Raw genomic sequence first — 17590 nt, 5'->3', positions numbered from 1 at the left:
CAGCCACATCTGCAGCTCACGTCGTGAAGTCGTCAAGTGATGCTTCATTAAAATCTGTTACCACAGCCGTAGTTCTGCTGTTCTTTCCATTCACTACTATGTCCAGCTGGTTTCACAGAGCAGACACCAAGCAAATGATCTAATGATGACAAACTGCAGTTTCTGGTTTGTGTCATAGCTTGTTAGATTTTGTCTGGTTTTTTTGAGCTTCAGACACTTAACAATTGCTTCCTCAACAGTTTATCCTAATCAGCCACACGACAGAGGGGCCTAATCAGGCTTCAGCTAAGATTAAAACCAGGGGCCAGATTCACAAAACTTTCTTAAAAGATTTTTTTAATAAGTGCCAATTTCCCCTTAAGAATAAAAATTGGAGAATTGATATTCTCAAATACCGTTCTTGAGTATTTTCAGAACTTTGTGTCTTCTGAGGAAAAAAATTAAGAATGAATGATAATCTTGAAAACAAAGTTCTCAAATTCGTTCTTGATTATTTTCTCAATTTTAAGACAACCCCGTTTGTTGTTTTCTGGGCGACACCTCAACCTCGAGTTAGCTGTGCTGCAGCAAGGAAATAAATGTGGGCTCTGTTGAACTAGCAAACTGTGACATCGCCTCCTCCTCGTCCTTGCTCCATCCACCTTACGCCACAAAGCTACAATACTTTCAGCTCCACCGGTCTTGTTCATCAATTGTTTCCTCTCAGTTTCTTCTTTTTCACCTCCAACTTGAAATCCACCCAATTTGTCTTTACACTTGCAGCATCTCTCAGCTGAGACAGCCGCATCCACTTTAGACTTATTTTCAGCTGTTATTCCCATATTGTCTATTTTCCCAAGTAGTAATTTGTTTCTTACATTAATTTGCTAAATTATAACGTCCTTTTAAAGTTTATTGGCTCATACGATGCAACACATTAGTTTGACGTATTCTAAGAAGTTTGTAAGTTGAAAAAATAAATTATATATTTAATAAAATATTGAGGAATTGCATTTAAGACCTTTCTCATGAACTTCTTAATTTAGATCTTAAGACGTGACTTAAATTCTTTAAGAACAAATTGGAGAATCTTGCCCCTGGTTTGTGTCCCCCCCCCCCCCCCAAAAAAAAAAAAAAGCAGCATGTTTTCACAGCTGGTGACAGAGAAAATCCTCTGGCCTTGAATTGGGCTGGTTGATTAATGATTAAGTACTGATATTACTGAGCTTATGATGTAATATTTATTTTTAAAGTTCTCTGTGTTGAGCTGCTGCTTGTTTTCAGATCATGTTGCCAAACTTCATTTCAGTTGGTTAATATTTTTTTATTTAAACACAATATTTTTATGATTCTCTCCTGGAATGAAATAGGATTTGAACAATCTACATATTTTAAAGGCATTCAAAGGATTTTTCACATTTAAATAAATGTCCTCAACATTATAAACTTGGTAGCTGAATTTTTCCCTCGTAAACCAGACTACAAATTGCTTTGTAGTCAATGTGTTCCACAAAGGGGCAGTGGTTTTAAAAGGATCATCTTAACCTCAGCTGGTCTATTTGAATTCACGTCATTTAAAATGTTTTTCATTGTTTATAAAGTAATATACAACATTACAGGGACCAACAGTAACAGTATTATTAGTGTAAACTTTTTTTCCCCTCACAGTATAAATGCTGGTGTCATTATTTGATGTAGTTTCTTTTCTTTTGATATGATGAGACTGAATTTGTGTCTGAATTCAGGAGAGAAAGGTTGAAGTGAACCGCAAGTAAAGGTTTTGGTGCAGATTCAATATGTTAATCACACTTCACATCACTAGTGGATATATTTATCTTATTTGTCAGGATTTTAAGTGCTTGTATTAAATTGTGACTCAGCTGTAACAACCATCTTTGACTCTCTGGAAGGTTTTTAAATTCCCTTTGGCATCTGAAATTAGGTCAGATGTGTGTGTGTGTGTGTGTGTGTTAGCTTGTCCCACCAAGTGACCCTCGTCTGGTCAGACTCTGTGTGCTGCAGCTCAGACCTCGATTATCTGCCAAATGGCTTGACTGAGGAACAAAAGGAAAACATTACATTCTGTGTTTTCAGATAGATTAAAATGACATAGTTGTATTTTCAGCTGTGGGAAAAAACAGATGCATTTAGTTTATTTGAAATTTGATGACCTAAAAAAAATCTTTTTGTTGAGAAGTTGGTTTTATATTGAACTACTATTATTGTTTCCAATTAATGACAAATGAATCAGTGACTGGGTTAAAGGAGGTTAAACAGACTGAAGCAGCAACAGTCGCCTCACCTGGGAACCATCTCGACCTTCTCTGCCTTCAACATTTAAAATATTCAGAGAGTTTGCCCTCTTCATCCTGGAAAGAAAGACCATCAATGTCAACACTGGACAAAGATATGAAAATGTTAAAACCCCTTAAATTTCTGCTATAAACTATTTCAGAGACCTCATAGTTTAACACCACAGGCTGTGTCAACTTTTTATGAGGTTGATGCGCTTGTAGTCTTGCAACTAAATATTTTATTATTTCAGTTTGTGTATGTGACCATCATCAGCACTCTCTGGAAGCTAGTTTGTTGATCTTTATTCAGTGAAATGACCTTTGTGTGGCAGGGAGGGCAGTGCTACACCTCAATGAAAATAGAAGGGAATAAAGGACAAAGGAGATGCAGACTGATGGACAGGGGAAGGGAAGCATGTGGTGCTGGTAGGAGCTGGTGGAGTGCAGGATGTTGTGATTTTACTGCCACCTCACTCAGGATTAAGAGAGTCCAGAGGGTTTCTGTGTAGCACTCTGGAGAGATGGGAGTCCAGATAGGTGAAGGTGTCCCAACAGAGTCTAATACAGGGTACATAGTGATGGAATGAAAGAACAGCTCAGCCCCTTTTAGGCAGGATTGACCCAACCCGAGCTGGCAAGTGAAACCGTACATGCAAGTGGTCTTTCCCTAAATATTAGAGAGACCGTCACCAGGGCCCAGAGTCAGGTCAGAGGTCCTGGCTCCTCATGCCCCCCCAGCACCCCGCCACCACCACCACCCCACTGCCCACATCCACCACCGACCTCCCCCCCATCCCCAAGATGAGCCAGAGGTACCCCACTGACTGAAGAGACCCACCTGGGAGCGGTGCCCCAGCAGGTGGACCCAGTCGAAGTGCCCGAAGGGGGAAAGATGGGTGAAAGACCATGATGCACACAGGCTAAGGAGACCACGGGAGAAGGAAACCCCACAATCTCTGGGAGGAGCCCTCAACCCCCCCAACAAGGGAGAGAGGAAAGGGCAAGCCACCATAGACCGTGCCGGACTGATAGAGGCCACCAAGGAGCTGCCCCAGACCCAGCACCACATAGCACGAGGAGGCAGAGCCAAACCACCCGACCAAGCTGGGCTGCTGTAGGGTCCCAGGCTACCAAACACAAGTGCCACCTCAACACTAGGGCCCGGGCCCCGGCCCCCCAAGCCATGCCACGATTAGTGAAAATCTCCCTTTTATTGTGCTTCTTCAATCGCTGTTGGGGAAGCATTACCCCGCACCATGATCTTCTAACCCTGAAAATGGTGTGGTACATGAAGATTGGAGGAAAGGAGAGGAGGGTGGGAGAAGTCAGAGAACCTGAGAACCTGACGATATACCCCCTGCACCCGCCCTGACCTGTCCCCCAAGGTGTGGTGCATTAAAATCTTGTGTAGGGTGTATGTGGTGCTTGTGAGTAACTTGTATATTTTAGAGAGGTTTTTCTTCTTTTTGGAGAGAGCTTTGTGATGTTAATGACAAATTCTGGGGGCTGTATGGTATACTGGAGCATTGGAATTTTCTTCTTGATTGTCTTGATCACCTGAAGGTATTGGAGAAAACTTTTAGTTGCTTTAAGTAAAAGTTGTAAAAATTTGAGAAATTCTCTTCAAAAAGTAATTGAACATAGCTAATTTCTTCAACCCCAAATTGAGTTCAGTCAGTTAGTGTCTCTGAGCTACAGTAAAGCTCACAGTGGAAGTTTCAGCACCACCTTAACAGAAAATTACCCAGCATTGCTAGGAGTAGTCTCCTCCATCCCAACGCCTCTCAGCTTGCGGACCAGTTTCTCACTGCTGCGGCGAATTGACTCTCTGAGCTTGGTGAAGGAACCGCTGCGCCTCAGGTTACTGATTCCATCATGTGGGGAACCACCATGCTCAGCCCCTGACCAGCTGGGACGATCTTCTCCTAGAGGGATGCACATGGTCACAACAATGGGTTGAAGAGAAATTACATTTTTGAAGAATCTGATCCCCCATACAGTATGTTGTGGAAAGTAACAAGACAATTAAAAATGACTGAAACTACAAAAATGTCATTGTGGTAGGAGGCACTGCTCAAAAATACTGAATGAAGCAAATGGTGGTACGAGTCACATACATGTAATGAATTAAAAGGTAAAGACTAATAAATAAATAACAATAAGCCAATCATTATAATAAACCAATGAACATAACATCACTGTTTCATACCTTCTACAGATCCAAACTCTTTCTCATGAGCTCGGGTCAGAATCTCTTTGTACAGAGACTCAGCTTGTCTGTACTTCCCCTGTTTCAGATAACAGGAGGCCTGACGGGGAGAGAGGTACACAGATGAATGAGTGGAGAGAGAGAGCGATAGGGACACAATGGAAACAATGAGGGAGAGAAAGACTAAATGTGGAGACTTTATTTATCTTAGTCCTCTGGGCTTAAATGAAACAGTGACCTTATTGAACGGTTCACATTGAAAGACATGACCACAGACCCTATGACCAACTGGATGTGGTGACCACTCACCAGGTTGTTCTTGGTCTTGGCCACATTTGCATCATCTGGTCCCAGTTTGCTCTGGTAGATATGCAGAGCACGTTCGTAGTAAAGCTCCACTTCCTGGTACTTCCCCTGGTTCTGACACAGCAGGGCTAGGTTGTTAAGCTGCTTAGCAACATCTGGATGGTCTGTGCCCAGAACCTGAAGGAGGGACGGCCGCGAACACACAGTCCAACATGACAACTACACGATCTGATGCACAACCTTCTTCACATGAGTAACAGATTAACAGCTGAATCCAGGAATAAAAGTTCTGGGTCTTCCTTCAGTAAAAATACTATTATTTTTATTATTATTATTATTATTAACATTATATCTTTATTATTATTATAAATAATTTATAACTGTATAGTTTTAGTTGATAGTAGATTTAAACATTACAATTAATGTTGGTGTTTTTTGTAAGGCGGAGGTTGTGTTTCTTACTTTCTCTCTTATCTCCAGAGCTCTTTTACACAGCGGCTCTGCTTCCTTGTATTTCCCTCTTTTCCCATAAAGCACTGCCAGGTTGTTGAGTGTTGCAGCCACCTGTGTGCAAACACACACAAATAACACACATAACGTGCACACAGACAGACAGACAGTGAGCATGACCTAAACTACATCAACCAGCCATAAATTGAACAATGTAAATGTTTGTGGGTCACAGGGTGTGAGCGACATGAGATGGAGAATCCAGTGTTGTCACCACAGCCTAAGCTGGTATCAGGTCTCTGAAAATAGATTTGAGCTGCTTTGGCAAGGAATGGTAACTTACAGCTGGATGATCCATCCCGAGAGTCTTCTCCCTGATGGTGAGTGCATCATTCAACAGGTTGGCTGCTTCTTTGTATTTGTTCTGGTCCCTAAAGAAAAAAAACAGGCCATACACTTTGTCACCTCAGATTTAACATCTGATAAAATCATAACTTATCATTCTGATAAATGTTCCATTGTTCAATGGACAAGAAGAATCTGAGCTTATTGGTTTTATCATTAGTGACTTTCACTTTAATGTTATTTAATACTAAAAATTATGACTATTATGAGGCAGCATTAATGCAACAAATAATGTTCAAAGAAAATACAGACACCAAGTGCATGAAGAGACATGAAATTAAATATATTTAAGTTCTAATAATAGTAAATCCTGAAACAAGTTTGGGAATCAAAAAACTGTATAGATGAACAAACTGATGAAACTCTGTGAATTATTCAAAAGGTGACAGATGTAAATCAAGAATCATTTTCATCCCTGTGGTAAGGTGTCCTACCTGTACACCAGAGCCAGTATATTAAGCATGGTGGCTACATCAGGGTGGATGTGGCCTGAAGACTTCTCCAGGTCTTCCAAAGCCTGTGGACATAATGTCATTGAGATATGAGCCTCAGCAACCAGGGGCCAGATTCTCCGATCTGTTCTTAAGAAAGCTCTTAAGTAATGTCTTAAGATCTAAATTAAGAATTTCATGAGAAAGTTCTTAAGTTTCCTCAATATTCCTCAATTCCTCAATATTTTCATAAGAATAGTCTCAAATCTTATGAATTTATTAATTTTTCCGAGTTACGAACTTCTTAAAATACATTACGAATTACATACAAGCTAATAAACATTTAAAAGGACGTAAGAATATAATTGAGGGAATGAATGTAAGAAAAAAATACTTCTTGGGAAGATAGACAATATTGGAATAAATGCTGAAAATAAGTCTAAAGTGGCTGAGGCTGTCTCAGCTGAGAGATGCTGCAGGTGTAAAGGCAAAGTGGGCGGATTTGAAATTGAAGGTGAAAAAGAAGAAACTCAGAGGAAACAATTGATGAAAAAGACCGGTGGAGCTGAAAGTATTATAGCTTTGTGGGGTAAGGTGGATGGAACAAGGACGAGGATGAGGCAATGTCGCAGTTCGCTAGCTCAACAGAGCCCACATTTATTTCCTTGCTGTAGCACAGCTAACCCAAGGTTGAGGTGTCCAAACAACGAACGGGGTTGTCTTAAAATTGAGAAAATAATCAAGAACGAATTTGACTGATGGTACTTATAAACCCACAACATCCCCCACCCCTTCCCAGAACAAACCATTGGCAAATATCCCTCCGGTGTACACCTGCTTCAACAAAACAAAGCAGCAAGCCAATATCATAGTAGTCCCCATACCCAGCGTTACAGTATTCATCTCCACTGGATGAGGTTTGTCACATTTGAGGCTTAAGTTTTCACTGTAGGAATTTTAAGACAGGTCAAGGTTGTCTTAAACTTGAGAAAAAAAAAAAGAAACAAGAACAAATTTGAGAATTTTTTTTTTTTCTTCAGAAGAAACTTGTGAAGAAAGTTGAGAAAATATGCATTTGAGAATATCAAATTTTCTCTTTTTATTCGTAAGCCAGGATTTAGGAAAAAATTTGCACTTAAGAATTTTTTTCTTCAAAAGGTTTTGTGAATCTAGCCCCTGCTCTTTACCCAAACAGCAGCAACTACAATTGGAGGCCATCACCCCCCTACCTGTTTGCAGAGTGGTACAGCCACTTCGTATCGTCCCTGGGATGCATACTGGATGACCAGGTTGTGAAGCGTTCGAAGGCGGGCAGGAATCTCATAGCCACCCTGCTGGGCCGCAGCAGCTGCGCTGCTGTGGTGTGGCTGCGACACTGGAGAGACAAACAGACATGGCACAGTTGGCAGGTTTAACTAGATCAGACTGAGAAAAAAGCCTTTCTTTCAACTTTGTATTTGGTGTTAAGTCAAGTTCATATCATTTTCAAGGATTTATTTAATCTTTAAATGAACATATATGTATGTCTGCAGCTATTGTCCAACTCTACACAAAACAACTTCATAAACAAATCTGCTGTGGAAATAAAATCATTATATGTGGTTGAAATTAATTTCCTTTCATACTTTAAATCCAGTGTGTCTTTTGTTGGAAACATCTTTGCTGAGTGTGATAATCATCATGACCAGTGACAAAGAAAATAAAACACAGAAAGTCATACAGATGACTTGCAAAAGTTAAAGGTTCAGTTCACCTAAAATGCCTGCATTAACATCTCCTCACATTCACAATTTACTTCCACTGTGCTGGGCTGCACCTCAGATCTCTGCTCTTTTATTTCCACTCAGTTGAGCTAATCTGATATTTGACTGTTGCTGTTACAGAGACATGAACGCCATTAAAGTCTTACTCTGGGACTGCTCCTCATCCTCAGCAGGAAAAAGATCATCCAGAGACTCTTTGTTGGAAGATGTGTTTTTGTCATCCTGAAGGGAGAAACAAACACAAACAGACCAAGTGCATCATGTTTGCATGATTTCCCACTGTGACCTGATGAAAACGAATTTTTATATGAGTTTCATGGTGATAAACCCATAAAACTCAACTGTAAAGTGAATGAGTGTGAATATTTCTCCTTTTGTGCTGATTGTGTAAATAAACAACAGGAAGAGTTTTTGTATTTACAGCTTCACAGGTGTTTGTGTCAGTTCTTCTTCTTCTACATTAATTCTTAAGACAGACACACATTTCTCTCTCTGTTTTAGGTTCATTCAGATGAAGTTTATATTTCTGGCTGGTGTCCCAAAGCTACAGTGGGTTTTCAGTGGCTCAATTCGTGGCTTTGTTTGTGAAAAAGGTTGAAGACTGAACTCCAAACTGCCATAGTGTATTATTTGTGTGTCTGTGGCATTAAAAGTGCAGTTATCTGAATAACACAAGACTGAGCCCTAACAACATGTTGGTTAAAGGAAGAGTCATCATGTGGTTCATCCAAATTTCACACTTGTTGTATCGCCTCATTTGTTGCTGCAGATGAGACAGACAATTTTCCTGAACATTCTCAGAGACAGGTTTGTGTTTGAGGGCTTACCAGCTGTGGTTCCTCCTGGTCGTATTTGCGTATGGACAACATGAACTGCAGGTGTCGGTTCTGCTCCTCCAGAGTGACCATGTCCTGCTCCCTTTCCTGCAGGCGCTGCTGAGCACTGGCCAGCTCGTCCCTTAGCCACTGGTTTTCCTGGCAGAGACGACGCACCTGGGGATGACGAGGACAAGAAGGACAAGGAGAAGAAAGAGGATTAGGATGATGATGAGAGGGATGAGAGGAGGAGGAGGAGGTGGAAAAGGCATAAGATGTGGAGGAGAAGGACAGGGGCACATGGTGGCAGGGACAAAGAAGTTATGCAAGTTAAAGAAAGGATGACAAATCAAAGACAATGGGGGTGGAGGATTAGAAATAAAGGTCCAAAAGTAGAAAGAGATTTGGGAAATATGGGATGAACAGAGGAAAAAGGGGAACAGGAACAGGAAAGATCACAAGCACATAGGGAGGAAAATGTGAATGATGGAGGATGGAAGATGAATAAGGATTTCAATACAAACAATGACCCACAGCAAAGCAAAAAAACCTTAAGACTTTTGTGGAGTCGACCTGAATATTGGTTTTCAAAGTCCAGAAAGTTTTTCGTATTACAGAGACAAACCTGAGCTCGGAGCTTCTGTTTCTCTGCCTCCAGTGATCCCAGGTGAGCTGACAGCGCCATCATCACCTAAAGAAATGACACAGAACATTAAATCTATAACTGACACTACGGATGTCATAAGAACCAAAGTTTTGGTACCAAGCCACAAGTTGTTTTGTAGATGTTGTGCAGGAGAAGTGATGATGCCAGTTTAATAAGTCTAAACTGGTCTGACATCAGAAGATGAGGGCAAGCATTGGAGAGGAAATATGACACAGACAAGTGGACGTGCAAAAACTGCTCTACCAGGACATGGCGGAAAAAAACTAATTGACAGAGATGTTCAGTATCAAATGATCAAGCTCAATTGAAGACAAACAGCATAGTGAGGTGTCTGTGAACTGGTGTAGCTCCCTTCTACATTGGCTGCTTTTATCTTCTTTAGGCCAACTCATAATGTGAGCTGGGTGCTAATGACGTGTTGGAGAGGTGGTCAGCGCTTCCACCAGCAGCCTAGGCCTATAGCAGCATAGCTAAAGAGTAGATGGACCTTTTAACTATAAGCTCTGTCATATAGAAAAGTTTTAAGCCTGGTCTTGAAAATTGCTACAGAGTCCACCCCCCAGACTGATACTGGAAGTTGGCTCCTTAGAAGATAACTGATAAATGAAAGATCTGTCTCCTGATTTACTCTTGGAGACTCTAGCAACCACAACTAAACCCCCATCTAGAGAGTGGAGTGGCCTACTAGGACAGTAAGGAACTATGAGGTCTCTGAGATATGATGGAGCTTTGATGGCCATTAAGAGCTTTATATGTTAACAGAAGGATTTTAAATTCTACTCTGAATTTTACCGGCAGCCACTGAAAAGAAGGTTAAGCAAGAGAGATGTGATCCTTTTCCTAGTTCCTGATAATATTCATGCAGCAGCATTCTGAATCAACTGAAGCCCCTTCAGAGATTTGTTTGGACATCCAGATAGTAATGAGTTACAGTAGTCCAGCCTAGAAGTTATGAATGCATGGACTAGTTTTTCTGCATCCTCTTGAGACAGATGTTTCTGATTTTCCTAATGTTTCTCAGGTGGAAGAAAGCTGCCCTACTGACTTGTTTTATGTGAGGGACAAAGGACATGTCCTGGTCAAAAGTTACTCCAAGGTTTCTTACAGTTGAGCTGGAAGCCAAAGTAATGCCAGTATGATTACTGTAGATGATCAAGGTTTCACTGAGGTGCTTTGGGCCGAATACAAAAACGTAATTTTTTTCTGAATTTAGAAGTAAAAAGTTACACATCATCCAGACTTTTATGTCTTCAAGACATGTCTGCAGTCAAGGTATCTGACTAACATTCATTGGCTTCATTGATAAATACTGAGTGTTGTCTGCATAACAGTGAAAATTGATGCTGTGTTTCCTGACAATTTTGCCTAAAGGAAGCAGACTGGTACTGAGTACTGACAGGTACAAGTACTGAGCCCTGTGAAACTCCATAGATGGCTATAGTGTGTGAGTTGGCGCTATTGTCAACTGTAATAAAATATTGTGATCAATGGTGTCAAATGCAGCACTGAGATCTAAGAGAAGTATGGAGGCTGATCCATTGTCTGAAGCCATTAAAATATCATTGGAGACTTTAGCCAGCGCTGTTTCTGTGTTCTGATGGGCTCTAAATCCTGACTGAAACTCTTTGAGCAAGCCGCTCCTATGCAGATGGTCATATAATTGGTTTGCAACTGTTTTGTCAATGATTTTAGAAATGAATGGAAGGTTTGATATAGGTCTATTATTGGCCAAAACAAATTAAGATTTTGTTTGATGACTGCAGTCTGGGGTACATAACCCAAAGATAAGGTCAAATTGATCAGATTTAAAACGAACGGTTCAATTAAGTAGAAAATCTCTTTAAAGAGGCTAGTCGGTATTGGGCCTAATAGACAGGTTGATGGTTTGGATGATGAGACTATAGACGTTATCTCTGAGAGATTCAGAGATGAGAATGACTCAAGATGTAAAATGGGTGTTGCAGTTGATTCAGGAGTTGCTGTATTCAGTGGAAGATTACTGTCTAATGTGTAGCCAACAATGTGACGACTGCGCCTCTCATCCTCGTCCTTGCCTGTATCCACTTCTCTCGTCTTAAAGGCAAATTTTTTTTCTGTTCAGCAGCTTCTAAAAACCTCTAAAGGGTTCTTTACCCTGTTAGTAGTGCACCCTACCACACAGGAGCTTTTGGGCATTTGTTTGTGTTTGCTGGTACATGGAAAGTGACAAGACACCTTCACACAACACAAAGTTAATGGAGAGCTCTTGCTTGTTTCCCCCTACGTGGGCTTTTGGAGTATGACGTGTTGCCCTCTGTCTCTATGGCGGAAAGACTTGACGACGACGAAAGCAAAGATAAAGATAAATGCTGATTGTCTAAAAATGGAAACCATTTGTTCATCATTCATCATCAGTGAAATGTCATTTTTGGAATTTTTTGTCAATAGAATTTTCTGTAGAATACTCGATTACTAAAGTATTCGATAGCTTAGTTTTTGCCTAAATGTGAAAAGAGATTTGCTTTATTTTTATTTTCTATGATGGAAGATTGGGTAAAAAACAAGGAGATTTGGCATTGTTCTTTTTTTTTATTTAAAAATTTGGGGAAATATTTAGGAAAAACAAGGGAAAAGGTTAAAAAGTTAGTAGAGACTGGCCTTATTTTCTTATCTGATGGAATATGTATCTCTCAATTTGGCATCTTTAGGAGCTAAACAGGTCCCTTTTTCATGGCAGCATGGAGGAGGTTTAAGGAAAAGTACCTAGTAGAGTTACTATTAATGTATGTATTAATTTAAGTATTTACGTATTTGTATTTTTTCAAGTCATCAGTACAATAATTTGATTACTTTTTTTACAGCATAATCAGTAATGAGACTGTATTTCTAGAGTAATTTGGTAATTAGCAGACTGCACTGTGTGTGTGTGTGTGTGTGTGTGTGTCCTTCTGCCTATCAGGTTTGGAACAGTGGTACAGCTAAAAAGTTCTGGTTCTGAGCTTGGTGTGAACGAACACTAATGATCCTCATGTCTGTACCTGCGCCTCACTCAGCCCCAGCTCGATCCTCTCCAATGATTGGCAGATGATGCTGCTCTTCTCCTGCTCCACGCTGCCGCTCTGTGGTGCCGGGTGGTTCTCCATCACCCCCTGCAGGCTCTCCAGCAGACTGCGGTTCTCTCCTCTCAGTGCTTCCAGCCCAGCAATCACCTGCTGCGTGCTGCACAGAATCTCCTCTGGTGACAACATGTTTACAACTCTGAGGTTCATGCCCTTGGACCAACTGATCTGGAACAGCACAAAGAGCGAAACACAATTAGCTGCATCAGTTATCATAGCAGAGCAGAGCTGGCCATGGAAGCTTTCTCTTGATTCTTCTGAATGAATCTGTTCCTGACCTGAGAGGACTGAACTGAATACAAATCAGCTTCATCAGGTTCCCTTCGGCAGTTTAACATGTTCATTTGGAAACTGTAATAATGAATAAACTGAGCAAATTTCTGTTGCATGGCCAACAAGAGAGATGTATCTCTTTTGTGGTCAATGTAACTGGAAATAAGTAAATAAAAAATAATCCAATTTATTCAATGGCACCTTTCATGGCACTCAAGGTCACCTTATATCAGATAAAATCAGTAATAAAAACATATTAAAAAATACAATAAACTACAACAGTAGCAAAAAAATCTGTAATATCACCAAGCCTCATTGTCATGTATGTAATAAAATGCTTCAGAAACAGTGCAACACTGACGTCTCACTATCATGTTGTGATTTATTTTGAACAAAGACAACCTTCACGCATATGGAACTGAAACACTCCATATCTGAGATATAAACTAATCTGTTGTGTCTGACACGAAAACTAGTTCTTGAAATTCAATCCACAAAAAATTAATTGATGTTTACAAGGAAACTGAAGACATCACTCTAGAGCTTCGATCAGCAGAATCAGCATCTTAGTGATATCATAACGTTAATTTTACTCGCCTATTTGATAAACCAGTATGAGTTAAAAGTTGCGATTTGACACAACATAATATAAGCTAATTTGAGAATGACAAATGGGGTCAATACAAATACAAGGTTATGCATAGGTTAGATATTTAATATTTCGTTTTTACGATACAGCAACACACAACGCACGCGCGCGCGCGGTCTATGCGCCTTGTTTACAGTGGACGGAGCATCGGGCCTCAGCTTCAGATTCCGTCCTCTACTTCATGAATAACGAACTTTTATGCAAATTCACATCTACTCCATAAATGTCAGCTGATCCTTCAGCTGCTGCGTCACAACATGACGGCCCTAATGTTTCATCAGATTAAATCAGCTTTAGTGACTGTGAATCATCATCAAACATAGGTAGAGGACGAGAAACGTACAAACGGATATAAACACACGCAGAGTCAGACCCACATCATCCTGGCGTTATTTATAGCCCACCTGCTGAGCTTCGCTCTTTATGTCCACTTTTTGCTCCTGTTGTTGTTTGTATCGGCTCAATTCCCGCTCCTTGTACCCGTTCTGTCGGTCAACGTGGAGCAGGTGAGACGGTTAGACCTGAAGGATGAGGATCTTCCACCTGTCGCCTTCTCAGTTGCTACAGATCGGTCACTAACACCGGACCCACCTCCGGTCCGTACCTCCAAAATAAAAGCCAAACCATGCCAGCTAATGATACTGCTAAGCTTTAAAGTATCCACGAGTCTTGGCTCATTCTAACTAACCTATTACATTTGAATCAGATGTCTTACACTAACATGGATAATAGAGCCTCAGGGATACATTGAAATATGCTACACCAAAACTCATGTTGACATGGAAGTTTTCCATTATTTCTTCAATAATTTTTTCAATCTTCTTCAATCATTTACCTGTTACTTGTACAGGCTCAACTTTATTTGTGATCAACTCATCAACTGTATTTCACTTCAGTTTGACTGAAGTTTCATCTTCATATGATGTACAAGAATCTGCACAGACAGCAGAAAGAGAATAGAAAGCTCAGTGAGGTGCCTTTAAATTTCTCCTCAAAAAAACACACATGTTTCACTAAACTGTTTAAGGCTTTGCCACATTTATACAGAATGTATTATACATGTTTTACAATAAAAATCCGAGTCCAGATGCGTCATTTACTTCATGATGGACTCATTAAAAACTTTTAACTAATATATAGCAAAGTAGCGATCATAACTCAAAGTCCATTTGTTATTCTTTTGCCAATCTTGTTCAAACATTAGTTGTTTATTTTCCTTTATTTATTTCAAGTTTAGACTTAATTTAGGTTCATAAATACATTAGCGTTTCTATTTATTTGATTACCTGTTAATGCTTTTATTTTGAAGGTATCAGGTAACTTGGGCACACCAGGTGAGTTAGAGGAAGTAACAGAGGAAGGAAAGGATAGGTGAGCTAGGCACTGGGAAGGGTTATGGGTTTTTTTTTTTTTTTTACCATGGTGAGAGAGACAGCAGAAGCCATTGTGCCTTGTTCGCTCTTTGCCAATGGAAATAAAACCACGCAAAACGTAATTTTCTTGCCTGGACAATGGACTTTCTCCTCAATCCCTCCGTGATTTAAATGCCTTAGTGCCTTAGTGGCCATTTGATTTGAGTTAAGTTTATTTTTTAAGTATTTTTCATTTTCTTCTTTATTAGTTTGAGACAGATAGCCACTAAAAAGTGACTGAGCCTTTAAATTAAATATTATAACACGTTACTTCCTTTATTTTGAAGGTAATGTCTCTTCACTTCCTTTCTTTATGAGGTTATATGTGTTTAACTTCTCTAAGCCAAGGAGCTTACCTGATTCTATGTTTTCCACCATGCACTGCGGCACTGGGTTGTCAGTCATGTCTTGCCCCTTGCCCACCTGCCGGGCAGATGAACAGCATGCAGCAGGAAAGGAGCAGATTAATACACACTCACTGGGCCAATTTGGGCCCCATGAAAGGATGGAAGTGCTGAGCCTTCAAAGGTGAGCACTCACTCAGTAAATAAGATAAAAGATTATAGTTCTTTTATAACAATTCTGTCCAGTGATCGCATTTAACCTCCACTCTCTATTTTGTGTTCAATAGTTAATCATAGTGTGTTTCACTTCCATGTTAACTAATACAAGGCTCCCTTTTTTAACCTATTAACCTATTTAATCAGTTCAGTTGTAAATTCCCATGGTTCCAATGTTTTTTGTTTGTGTGTTAGTCTTAATGTCTTACTGTCAGAAATACAAACTATAAAATAACTTACATGGTTTCTCAAGAGTGCAATCTCTTGATTTGTCTCAAGACATTTTTTTCAGTGTTTGCATTTATTTTACAGATTATCTCATCAATGTACCCAGATTAAGTGCATGGTCCATGTGCATGTGTGTGTGGTCCAGAAGTTAAGGGGTAACCAGCATTAGTCTTAATCAAGTCATATTACCTGAGCGAATGGTGTAACAAGGTTTGAAAAAACAATCAATTTGAGTTACATTAAGACTTCACAGCAGTGCTTAGTGCGAGTCAGAAGCGCCACAACTCAGAAGATTAATGGAGCTAAAGGACCTATACTCTTTGTTGTGTTGTATAAGTGTGCTTATCTGCATCCAGCCTTCATTTCTTGGGTTTTCTTGTCCTTCTTTCGTGTCCGTGTTTAACTCATTTGCTCCCCAGTATTTGTCTGAATGGCCTTGGCCACCTGAGCACCAGCGGCTCAACATCTCATCAACTTCACCAACCAACCAGTCTCTATCATCCATCCATCCATTATCTACAAATGTTATACAGGCGCATCTCATTCTTTCATTCAACTGTGTATCCATTTCATAGCCCATCTTTAGTATAAAATGGCATGTCATGTTCTGTAATGTGGGATTTGTCTCTGACTACGTTGTTAGTAGGGCTGCTGTGAATAACAGATATTGCACATCTGACACCCGTGTCTCAATCATCTGATTCCTCCTTCATTCCACCTCTTTCTGCCACAACACTACCATCACCACAATCAACATTCAGACCAGTCAAAGAGAAAGAAAAATTATTGTAATTTAATTCAGATGTTTCGTTAGTGTAGTGGAATATACCCGTTTCGTATGTGGGAGACCAGGGTTTGATTCCCCGACAAGGACCCTAACCTCAGAAAGAGAAAAGCCAAAAGAAGAAAAAGAAAAAAATTTTATTCTACTTAAATATCTTTATTTCCTGAGAATACTAAAAGCAACAATAAGATTTTTTGCTTCGGTATTTCATTTTGCAGACCTGATTTCTTAATCTGACTGTTCAAGTACACCATTTCCATGGCTGTTCCATCCCCCACTTTTTTGATCAAATGCATTTTATATAATTTCTTTACTGGTAACCAGAAATACATGAAGATCACATTAAAATGTTTAGCTCTACATGAACTCCACCTAATTAAGCACTGGCATTTACTGAACATTTCACTGTGTGTGTTCATATTTGCTAAGGAAGTTGACGAATCCTCCTGCTACCCAGCCACTCTGTTGAAAAGGATAATGCACATTTATACTTGTTGTGCACTAGTAGGGGTAATTTGGAGATTGGCAATTAATATCAATGATTATGAAACTGATTATTGATATCTAGAATTATTTACTATAAGCAGTACATTTTCGCGGCACCACCCTGTTACCAGGGACCAATGTCCAAATTAGCAAAATCAATATCAAGTCTCAAAAAGGTTAACAGAAGGAGTAAATACGAGTACTGACTGTTATAAATCCAGCAATTGTCACAATTATAGCCACAATAATCACAAACAACGATGGTTTAACATAACAGAATTTATTCTCAGCAATAATTATTCAAAATAACATCACTCTGAATAAATGGCTGTTATTGTCTGATTATTCAATAACACACATCAACTACTAAACTACAACAGGTAACACACATGTAATAAGAATGGGTTAGTAACATGGATAGTCTTAGCGATGGTGCTAGCTGTAGCGGTAATGATAGTAACATCCTATGCAGCAACACTAATAAATAGCGAGAGCAATGATAATCACAGTAGCACAGCCACCGCATTCGCACCAGTCTATCTATGGATCTTGAGGGTGTGTGTGTGTGAGCAGTAAAGATGGCTGGAGAGTCACATGGGTGACGTCTGCAATGGCCAAGATGGCGACAGAGTGGCGTCGGCTACACACTTGTCGGAGCCAAGATGGCGGCTGGTCGCTGTGTGTGGACGTGTGTGAGGGGAAGAAAAGGAAGGGGAAAGAGATTGCGGACGACGGCACCACAGTTGATTGTTACAATATAACTACACAATAGCCGAGCCGG

At 40.0% G+C, this 17590-nt stretch overlaps 1 protein-coding gene across 1 annotated transcript; it reads right to left on the bottom strand.

The window, feature by feature from the left end:
- Positions 1 to 1122: 1122 nt before the first annotated feature.
- klc3 (kinesin light chain 3) lies at positions 1123 to 13882 on the bottom strand. The gene is made up of 14 exons (XM_029516787.1): positions 13744 to 13882; positions 12337 to 12585; positions 9278 to 9343; positions 8665 to 8829; positions 7984 to 8059; positions 7304 to 7449; positions 6078 to 6160; positions 5582 to 5669; positions 5251 to 5352; positions 4792 to 4965; positions 4483 to 4582; positions 4018 to 4198; positions 2282 to 2348; positions 1123 to 2033 (listed from the first exon to the last, which is right to left on the bottom strand). Exons 2-14 carry the CDS (start codon positions 12565 to 12567, stop codon positions 1950 to 1952), a joined length of 1563 nt encoding a protein of 520 aa, XP_029372647.1. The 5' UTR covers positions 12568 to 12585; positions 13744 to 13882; the 3' UTR covers positions 1123 to 1949.
- Positions 13883 to 17590: the final 3708 nt, after the last annotated feature.

This window comes from Echeneis naucrates, chromosome 13 (genome assembly GCF_900963305.1).
Source record: "Echeneis naucrates chromosome 13, fEcheNa1.1, whole genome shotgun sequence".
Lineage (NCBI taxonomy): Eukaryota > Metazoa > Chordata > Actinopteri > Carangiformes > Echeneidae > Echeneis > Echeneis naucrates.
The sequence above is the reverse complement of the archived record's forward strand: the minus strand, read 5'-3'. Positions and strand labels throughout refer to the sequence as shown.

What these genes read in the sequence shown, in the direction of transcription:
- klc3 (XM_029516787.1), bottom strand. Translation starts at nt 12,567, where the DNA reads ATGAACCTCAGAGTTGTAAACATGTTGTCACCAGAGGAGATTCTGTGC. An exon ending in TCGGGATGGATCATCCAGCT is followed by an intron (nt 5,353 to 5,581) that starts GTAAGTTACCAT and finishes GTTTGCACACAG; the next exon opens with GTGGCTGCAACACTCAACAA. An exon ending in AAGGTCGAGATGGTTCCCAG is followed by an intron (nt 2,034 to 2,281) that starts GTGAGGCGACTG and finishes TTTGTTCCTCAG; the next exon opens with TCAAGCCATTTGGCAGATAA.